Below are 10,704 nucleotides of genomic sequence, written 5' to 3' on the forward strand. Positions count from 1 at the left end.
CTCAACCAGGTTACGTGTATTTCCAGAATCTTTCATAAATCACTCCATTTAAGTTTTGTTGTACAATTGAAACCGATAGGGTGTGACGATGGGTTTGTGACGATAGTAATTAGGCTTTGCGGATTGAAAATATGTTTCCTATTTTTAGAATGACAAATTCCAAAGATGATTTCTGATGAGGTGTCGAGCGTCGTAATAGATATAAATGACAATTCAATAATCATGGATTCTGACCATGTAGGCTCTGGGCTGGAAGACATTGTGCCACATCAGCAAAATGACCAAAAATCATCTTCAGAAAATGGAATCATTGAACTCTTGAGATTTCCTCATGTCTACCAAGGTGGGTTGTATCTTTCTTCTTGACTTTTAACAAAAAATTTAATTGTCTGGTTCGTAGAACAACATCGGACGTGCTATAAGTGTGACATTGACTTTCTTTTATATTTGATATTGAAAAAGTTATATGAAGGCCTTTTTTAACAGGTTTGAAAAAATATTAATGAATGTAAATAACCCAAGTATCAAATGGTATACTGTCGTACTTATCAAGTTGTGACTTATGTCTCATTATAGTTTCAAAATAAAATATTAACCGCTCTCACGTAAAGTTGAAGAAAATCACTCGCGTCATTGTTCTACGATCCTGACCAAATAAATTCACAATAAACAGCTTTCCCTGATCTGTGCATATTGGTGCATAGAGCACTTCATCTGCACTGGACTGTGAAGAATAATGACCAGAAGCAGTTCCTTAATATGTGAATATTGGTGCATAGAGCACTTCATTTGCACTGGACTTTGATGAATAAAGACCAAAAGCAGTTCCTTAATATGTGTATAAGTGCAGTGCACTGCCAAGTAAAAATATGTGTAAATAAATTAGTAATTTATAGTAAAAACATGTAATAGAAAAAGACGGGGATTCATTGCAACATTTTTTTTTGCACCACAACAGGCCAGGAGGCCCAATTACAAGTGAATTACATCACAGAACACCCAGGCTTGAGAAAAATCACATAAATTTTTTTGTGTTCTCACCGGGAATCGAACCCGGAACCTTCCATGTGTGAGTCAAGCGTCTTGACCATCACACCACGGAGGCTGCCTAAATTTTACAAAACATATATTAGACCTACTCTCCAATACGGGTTTCAGATATGGAATCCTTATTTTGTTAAGGATATCAACTTGTTGGAAAGAGTCCAAAGAAATGTGGAGAGACTGGAAACTCTCGGTCTCGCAACGCTGCAGGAACGGCGAGAAAGGGGTGACCTGATAGAGACATACGAGGCGGCCTCCGTGGTCAAGACGCTTGACTCACGCATGGAAGGTTCCGGGTTCGATTCCCAGTGAGAACACAAAAATTAAAAATGTGATTTTTCTCAAGCCTGGTTTCTGTAATGTAATTCACCACTGTAATTGGGCCTCCTGGCCTGTTGTAGTGCAAAAAAAATTAAATGAAAAAAAAAAATGAAATGAGATACTCAACAGTCACTATAGCTGCCCAAATTTGAATTCCATGTTCAAGCTCAAACAAGATGCTCGTCTTCGAGGCCACAGTCTTAGGCCGGAGAAAACGAGATTCAATCTAAATCCACGGAAGCATTTCCAGAGCAATAGGGTTGTTGATGGTTGGAATAAGCTGCCACAAGAGCTGATTTCAATGGGCTAAAAAATGGACTAGATCTGTATTCGGAAAAGTTAAAATGCGCCAACAATTAACTTTAGTTTAAATAGATTTAAGCATATCATATTTAAGCTGCTCGCTTAAAATTAATAATAATAATAATATACACACATAAATTTTGGTAAAAAGTAGTTTCGATACAGCTAGGTATCATAAACTAAATTATCTAAATGGACATTGCAGCACATTTTTAATACATACCAAGTTATTTATTTATTTATTATTACTTTAGTACCTAGAACTATTATTTATTTTTATTTTTTTCACATTATAAACAATAATAAAAATACTGGGGCTACCCGTGCTGAGGACACTTAACAATATACTACGAATATAAACAATAAACTTAACAATATATAACTTTATAAGGACCTCCAGTTCATTTAATCTTCACATTTGTTTTAAATGCCCTAACAAGGCCAAACAATTGTCCGCATTTTTGTTTTTGTGTTTAAAAATTAAATAAATGATTTTAAACAGACTCAAATCAGTGTTTGATTTTAATATTAAAATTACATACCAAGTTCCCTACTCATAGTTTCAGTCTATAATCATGTACCAGTCCCAAAATGGGCCGCTTTCTGTAGTCGACATCTGTAAACAGTATTCACTCATTTTTACTGATTTTTCAGGATCTGTCAATGAGGCGTGTGCTCAGATTAGTATTGTGAATCCTCGAAAAATTACGAAAAATGAAGAAAACATATCTAATCAAAATGGTGCAAACAATAACTTGACACCAAAAAAAAGGAAGAAGAAAAATAAAGCAAATACATCGACCAAACAATCGTAAGTCCATTATTCATATTATGCATCATAATTCACGATATACAAAGTGTACAATTTATAATAGTGATTAAAAATTTATTTGTTTTTCAGAGAGGCAAATGCAACTTTGTTTCAAGCAGAAACTCTGTTGAAACCAAAAAAATATCCCATTGCGGCAGCAAATATTTTTTCTTCTATCCAGTCAGTGATGGAAATAACTGAGACGTTAATGAAGTTAGCGCAACAGGTAAATCTCATATGTTAGTCATCCCAAGTAATAAGTTATCATGACAAGATTTACAATTTGGGGAATGTGAAAATCTAGGCATTTATTTATTTATATACGGCATTTCTGCCATTTACATATATGTGGTATAATAAGTGCTTAGAAATAAAAATATTAAAAAAAAAAATCGAGTATGAAATATTAATATACTCGTACTGTACACATTATTAATTACTTGAAATACATACATATATCAAAGAAATTATACAATAACAAAATACATTAATCAATCAAATTATAACTATTCCAACCCAATCTTCTGAAGATGATTTGCTCTTTTTGATAAAAATATGTTGGTCACTTTATTTTTTAAGTTAGGCAGAGATAAACTAAATATATCAAAATGTGATGCATATTCATTCCCGGTATTCTGTAATCTAACAATAGGTGAGTTATATTGAGCTACCGTTCGAGAATTTTGACAATAAAATATTGTAGATGTTCTGCTTAATCTAGGTGGTACATAGAATGAAATCAATTTCAGTAGATCAGGGGTATCAAAAATTGGTTTTATTATTTTATATAAAGTCATAAGATCGGTCGATGTTCATTTATAGGGCTTATGACCTTTCATTGGCTGGTTTAAGTCACTTGACGAATACATCATCGCAAAACTCTCAAACAATAAACTGTGTTGAGTGGCAGTAGTGTGTAAAGTGAACAAGTCTGTTAAATGTTGTCAATTTACTGTAAATATTTCCAAACATCTTTTTTACAGGGTTCTAAAGAATCTTCAAAGGTTTGGCACTGCATAAAAGATTTGAAGTCAATTGATATTAACCTAATGGTTTATCCCACTGGATCTCGAGTTCTTGGCTTAGCCGATACGTCCAGTGATTTGGACATATTCCTTGATATTGGTAAGACACTGTTTCCTAAATGAATAGAAGTATTGTGCAATAAATAAATGTGTATTTATTTTTGTTACATTTTTTATTTATTTATTTAAACGCCTTTTAGGCGTTTACATGTTTTACGTACATATATACAAATAAAGACAGACATGTATTTTACACAGAAGTGGCAAAAAGGAATGAAAAAGGAATCCTAATTTGTCTTCATTCCGCCATCCGCACAGATTTCATTATAATAATGGTACTGTTCATTTTTTTCTAATGCCTTTCATTTAAACAATCAGACAAATGAGTTGTCTGTTTCTAAAACCCGCTATCTTCCTATGGTGGACATAAAAAAAATCTGGCGACCTCCTAGGACTTCAATTTTATTTTGTATGATTTTATAATGGTGCGGTAAATAATAGGAAGATAAAACCCAATTGACTATCCTAACTAGAGGATACTCCATATTAATGTTAAAATGTTTTAGTGTCATATTGATTCCCTCAAAATAAATATTTATCTTCCCATTCTCTTTTTGGGATGTATCATATTTGTTTGTGATCTTTTTAACTAGACCCTTTTAATATTATTGTAATTAGCGTCCAAACGGAAATAACTTAGTTCAATATAGTTTTCTTTTGTTTCTATGTGATAATGAATGATCACTTGATCGAATTCCAGGTAATATGTACTATGGAACTGATTATCAAGATGCCCACAGCCAGTCGGATTTTGTTTTTATGTTAGAGAAAAAGTTGTCAAAGAATCGTAAGATCTGGACCCAAACATTCCCACTACCGAGCGCACGCACACCCATCGTGAGAACTCTCCACATCCCGACCAACCTGAAGTGCGATATATCTCTTCGCCACGGTCTCGCCCACGAAAACACGTGCTACTTGCGCGAGATGTTTGATATACAACCTGCAATAGTTCCTTTCATATTGCTGCTCAAGGATTGGTTGAGCAAAGCCCAACTTACCTACCTCAGAAACTTTACGCTCACTGTAATGGTGCTGTTCTACTTCCAACTAAGGAAATATTTACCACCGATTGCTCTCTTGAGGACTTTTAGTCCTTATCCAAAAATCGTAGCTGGTAAGTGCAAATATTTATTTATTTATACTTTTATAATTTTGTATATAATATAATAATGTTCCATCACTGGGGTGTCCCGTGCCGAGGGAAACATTTTACAATAAGTGTAATGAAACTAGCCTTAAATTAGTTAGTTAACATAATAAGAAAATAATAACATAATTAATTTAATTAACCTAATTATCATCGTAAACATAATACGCAAAATAAACTAAAATATTCATAAAAAACATAATAAATTCATATAAACTTGCAGACAAAATTTCATAATCTGCAAACAATTTTTTATCTATTTGGCGTGATCCACTCATCGATCTGTGCGCAACCCACCTCCACTATCCATTTCTTAATAGCAATTTTATATTGAGAGTACTTACTAATTGTCCTTATGGACAATGGAAGTAGAGTGTACACTTTATCCGAGTATCTAGTAACTCTTGTATTTGTGTAATAAGTTATGGAAGGGAGAGAATAATATTAGTGTGCGTACAGTAACAGAGTTTTTACATAAAGTTGTTTTACAGATGTAACATTAAGATTTACGAATATACCGAGGGAGCTAGTTCTGATTGGGACTCTTAAGATAATTTTTATTAAAGCTTTTTGTGCAATGATTATTTGTTGATCAATGTGTCATTTGCACATCCCCATCCAATCATTCCAAAACTGATTGACTTCTTGCGCAATATATTTTTACTAGTTCTTTTAGGCTGATTATATTTCTTATAGTTTATAACTAAATTTGTTTTTTCAATTTATTTTTAATAAGTTCAATTTGATTATTCTATCTTAAATTACCATCTTTACAAAAACCTAAATATTTAATTGAATCTACTCCATCCAACGATTAACAATTATATTTAATATTTGGAATTTGGAATTTGGGCATTGTAATTACAGCTGTGAATAGTTAAGGGAAGAAAGGGAAGATTTGGATTATATATAGTTTTATTATTAATTTTAAACGTTAAGTATTTTAACATATTACAACAGAGATGAAGAACATTTAAGAAAAGGTAATATAGAAGTCTAGGCATCTACAGGGCTTATGACCTGTCAATGGCTGGTTTAAGTGGCTCTGTTGTAATATGTTAATATAAACAGCTCCCCAAGGAGTTGAATCCAGTCCTTGTCTACAAAAATTTGGACAAACTCAAAATATTGTTGATAAATTACCTGTTCCATGAAGAAGTATAGAAATTGAAAAAATAACATTTTTAGGTGTTGCCTAGTATGTAGGTGAAATAATTAAATTAGATGAATCTCACCCGCACAAATAAAGGTTTCAGCTCTAACTTCACAAACATTAACAGATGAAAGAATTGAAGGAATATAGATGTTCAAATATAGGCAGAATGGTGAATGTTACACAGTGTGTAAAGTGGCCACTTAAACCAGCCATTGACTGGTCATAAGCCCTGTAGATGCCTAGACTTCTATATTACCTTTTCTTAAATGTTCTTCATCTCTGTTGTAATATGTTAATATAAACAGCTCCCCAAGGAGTTGAATCCAGTCCTTGTCTACAAAAATTTGGACAAACTCAAAATATTGTTGTTAAGTATTTTGTTTTCGAGTGATTTAGTGTTAGATAATTTGAGTCTAACCATTTTTTACTAAGTTTAAGTCATTTCCAGCTTTTGCAAATACAATATCCCATGAGCTTCCTTGATATAGTAGCACAGTATATCAGCGTAGCTAATTATAGAGCCTTTTATAGATAAATTGCAAAGATCATTTATGTAGATAAGAAACAAAATTGGTCCAAGTATGCTTCCTTGAGGGACGCCAAATGAAATTTCGGTTTCGTCACTAGATTTATTATTAATCTTTACTGTTTGATTTCTGTTTTTCATGTAACTTTGAAACAATTCCTTATTAAGGATTCCTATATTCCTAAGTTTTTTTAAAAGTTCGTCGTGTTCAATAGTATCGAAGGCCTTGCATAAATCGAGGAAAATACCTATACATTTTACTCCTTTGTCAAGATAGAACACATTTTTATCTACAGCTTTATCATCTACTGCTATTTAAATTGAACTATGTATTTTCCAGGTTGGGAGTGCCAATATACAATAGACACATCTGTTGTGAAAGTACTCTACCTACCATTGAATTTAATTGATCTTGCGTATGGCTTTTTCCAGTATTACAGTGATGTGTTCAATTATAACACCCAGGTATTATTTTCATGTCATTGTTCACTGGTTTTTTTAAATTTTATTTCCAATATTTATGTACGCTGCTGGACAAAAAAAAATACTATGAGCCTGCCATTTTTTTTTATTGATTATTAATTCATTATTCTTGATATTATTTTTTTTTTGTACCAGTTGACATATTTGATGGCTAATCTTAATTTTTGGGTAAAAAATCTTATTCGTGAATTGTGCTTTAATTGTGAATTATGGTATTATATAGCAGGTATGGAATTACTCGCACCTCTGACCCAAATGGTTGATTTCTTTATGGTAGTGTGCTTGTAAATAGAACAATCAAAGACATGTAATTTTTAAATACATATTTGAGAAGTGGGTTCTTATTGATTTGTTTAAAATGAAGACATTTTATATTAAAACTCATTAATAACATTTTAAATAATTTAGTAAATAATGAATTCACTTTTGTTTTTTTATAATGAGTAAAATTGTGTTATTTAAAGAAGCATACAGCGAATTCAAAATAGCAATGAATATTTCTTCTTCCCAAACTTGAATCAAGTTTTTTTAATGCTTCTGTTTCCTAACTTTTTCGCAGAAAAATGTGTTATTTTTTATTTTATTGCAATTTTTTTTATTTGCTTTAACACTTTCCATGATTTTTATGTTATTTACACTCTAAGTCTGGTAAGACAGGACTATTGTGATATGTTTTAATGTATGTAATTATTGTAATTGGGTGACAAATAGTGTCTTTATTACATTTAAAAGTTTAAGTTTAAAAGTTTTAGTACATTTAAAAAAAGGATTATTTAAAAATAATTTCTCAAAAGGGGTTCAGTAAAGTCAAGGGTTGTGGCAGCAGGTAGACTTATAGTTTTTTTTGTCCAACATTGTATATGTTATTAATGTTATGTAAAAAGCATCTGATCAACAGTCTACAAGTCTATATATAACCACATTTTTAAAATTCATATTTAAATTGAACTGTTCTGTAAGATTACTCAATAATAATTTACAAAAAAGAAAACTAAAACATATATAGATACTAACAATGAATAAGTATGGATTACCAAACAATTTAATCTTCAGGTGGTTTGTCCTCTCCTGGGAAGACCAATATTGAAAAGTCAGTTTGAAAACAACGGGGCTTTACTTCCTTCTGAAATGTGGACCTACAAAGAGATGGTCAGCCAAATCACAGATGAAGAAAGAAAACGCAGCCAAGTCAGTGCTTACGTCATGGATCATCCCAATAAGGACGTATTTAGAATAGATTCACCCATGTGCATTCAGGACCCCTTCGATCTCTCCCACAACTTATCTAAAGCCATTGATGACAAGTTTTTAGACAAGTTTAAGAGGTTCTGTAACTTTGAAGCTGAAAAATGTTTGAAATTGAGGAGTCAAATAGACCCAACAACATTCAAAGATAAATTTTGCTCTCAATAAATAACTGACCCCTCAATTTCACAAGCATCGAAGGTACACACAATCTACAAGTGGGGGCGCTGCTGTACCTATGACCGTCTATTATAACACAGAAGTAGGTAGTATTCTGAAATGGAATGTCGTGAACATGTCTTAATCACTAAACAAGCCATTTTTCATTTGGTGCTGTCAGCATGAAAATCCATTAATGTTCCAGTTTTAACTGTAATTTGATAGAGTTAAAGATTGTGTAATACGCAATACACAATGTCGCTAAACATAAAAAGTTACATCTTCATATAAAAATAACCTCTAGTACATATAAAATGTATTTAAAATTATCACTGTTGATTATTAAATTAAGAATCTATTCTGTTTTTAAAAGACATTATAAAGGAAGAGAGATAAAGATTATTAGTATTACTCCGGGGGTTTTTAAAACTCTTTGGACCAAGGGCAACTTTGATTCATTTCATAAAGTCTGACTGGCCATAACCTCTAGTGTTATTTCATTAATGTTAATTATTTTTTAACTATAACGTGCGTGCAATATGCACCAAGATTAAAACACATGTTTTAAATGTTGACATACGAGAATTATTTTGAACATGATTTGTTTTTAGTTATATATTTTTTTAAATAATATATTGGCTTTATGTGGTTAATTTTATTGTCATTGTGTATGTACATTACTTATTTATTATGAAAAAGACCTAAATAAAAGTCATGCACATGTGGAGTAGTACAAAATAAATTAATTTAATTAATAATTATCCATAAAGTGTTTACGATATTTTAAACACTTGAATTTTATTTATATACACCATACCTCGGAGCCATACTGCAAATCTTTAGAGAAACATTTTTTACGGTGTATTTTTTTAAATATCCTAATATTTATAATAATAAAAATACTTTATAGTTTTATTCCACTTTTATTTATAATTTTTTTACCAGTGACCGGATTTCGTCGTGACCGACATCGTCAGACTGGTGGGAGACTAAACGAATTTCTATGTTATATACAAGTGCAAGCAGGGGTTGTAAATCATGATTTTATATAATTATGTAAATAAAAGAATTTGTTTAGTCTCCCACCAGTCTGACGATGTCGGTCACGACGAAACCCGGTCACTGGTAAAAAAATTATAAATAAAAGTGGAATAAAACTATGAAGTATTTTTATCATTATTATTAAAATGCAGTTCCACCAAGAAATGTCAGTAGAAAAACTCAATATATCCTAATATTTATTTGATTTAAATTATTTGTTGGCAATTCTTGATGAAATTCCATTGTAATGATGTAATAACTTAATAAGTTATTATTTGAAAAAAATACTTGGTACACTTATAAGTAAATATAAGTTATTACATCATCCTAATATTTGTTTTTAGTCAACTTCACACATTTGCTTATGTTGTCTAAATACTGAATATGTAGAATGATATTCACTTACTGATTAATCATAAATCATAATCAAATATCATGAACCAAATTTTATATCTGGTGTACCTAATATTTTTTTCAAAATATGTTTAGAAGAAAACACATTTTATTTTACCTATTTTATTTATTTACATCTAATTAATTACACACAAGCAAGTAATCAATGATAAACAAAAAAATATTATAACAAGTTTTTTAAGTTTCCTCCATCATTTTCTATACACGTATGAAGTCTAAATAATAATTGTGAAATTAAGCTTAAATCTGATTATTTCAATTCCCTAATTCTTCTAGAATTCAGACCACTTTACAATATACCTTTTCTTTTAATTCCCTCAAAAAAGATAAAGAGAGGTTATAGGTCAAGGCTTTGTGCTGACCATGCTAAATTCTGACTTAAGTTTTTAGAATTCAACTTGCTCTACAAAGTAATCGGTCCAATTATTTATACAATGCCCGCGCACAAATTCAAAGAAAAATTGTGTTTTGTTGATTTCACCCGTTTATCAATCGGATTAAATTCAGCCCATTCATGAATGTCAACATTTGAAAATTAGGATCCATCGTTCCAAAGAACATTATTTATTAACCCGAGAGTTTCTAATTGTCGCATCAGACCCCTTCGACAATATGTAATCCTCGAAAAGTTGTCCCAAGGCAAAAGTCCTTGCACTGACCAGTGACCAGGAATAAAAAGGGTGAAAGTTCGATGTCCTGGCACTGGAAATTTGTGTTCTATATTGATCGATTGGGTTGTCATCTCTCTGAATAATGTTCATTATTGCCACCGTCATCTTGATGTTCCGGTTTTGTCCACTGCAAAAGTCAGACCCGACTCAGTTGGGATTAATAAATTATGTTAGAAGCTATGTATTCTTTTTAAATACATGATATACTGATTTAAAATTTTGATATGATAATAACATGAACATTATTAAAGGAACATAAACATATTACACACTGACAAATGTCATATATATGAAA

General features: G+C 31.3%; 1 protein-coding gene across 4 annotated transcripts in view; it reads left to right on the top strand.

Moving 5' to 3' along the window:
• The window catches only part of LOC148281085 (terminal uridylyltransferase Tailor-like), a 20,043-nt gene extending 11,018 nt beyond the window's left edge, over positions 1-9,025 (top strand). For all 4 annotated transcript variants that reach the window (XM_088227326.1, XM_088227323.1, XM_088227327.1 and 1 more), the window contains exons 2-8: positions 149-343; positions 2,323-2,479; positions 2,570-2,705; positions 3,463-3,604; positions 4,265-4,681; positions 6,737-6,861; positions 7,933-9,025. In XM_088227326.1, coding sequence (XP_088083452.1) covers positions 166-343; positions 2,323-2,479; positions 2,570-2,705; positions 3,463-3,604; positions 4,265-4,681; positions 6,737-6,861; positions 7,933-8,292 — 1,515 coding nt within the window. In that variant the 5' untranslated portion in view covers positions 149-165 and the 3' untranslated portion in view covers positions 8,293-9,025. The remainder of the gene's footprint in view (positions 1-148; positions 344-2,322; positions 2,480-2,569; positions 2,706-3,462; positions 3,605-4,264; positions 4,682-6,736; positions 6,862-7,932) is intronic.
• Positions 9,026-10,704: the final 1,679 nt, after the last annotated feature.

The sequence above is a fragment of the Micrasema longulum genome, unplaced genomic scaffold (assembly GCF_059751315.1).
Source record: "Micrasema longulum isolate JH-2025_06_02 unplaced genomic scaffold, ASM5975131v1 h1tg000499l, whole genome shotgun sequence".
Lineage (NCBI taxonomy): Eukaryota > Metazoa > Arthropoda > Insecta > Trichoptera > Brachycentridae > Micrasema > Micrasema longulum.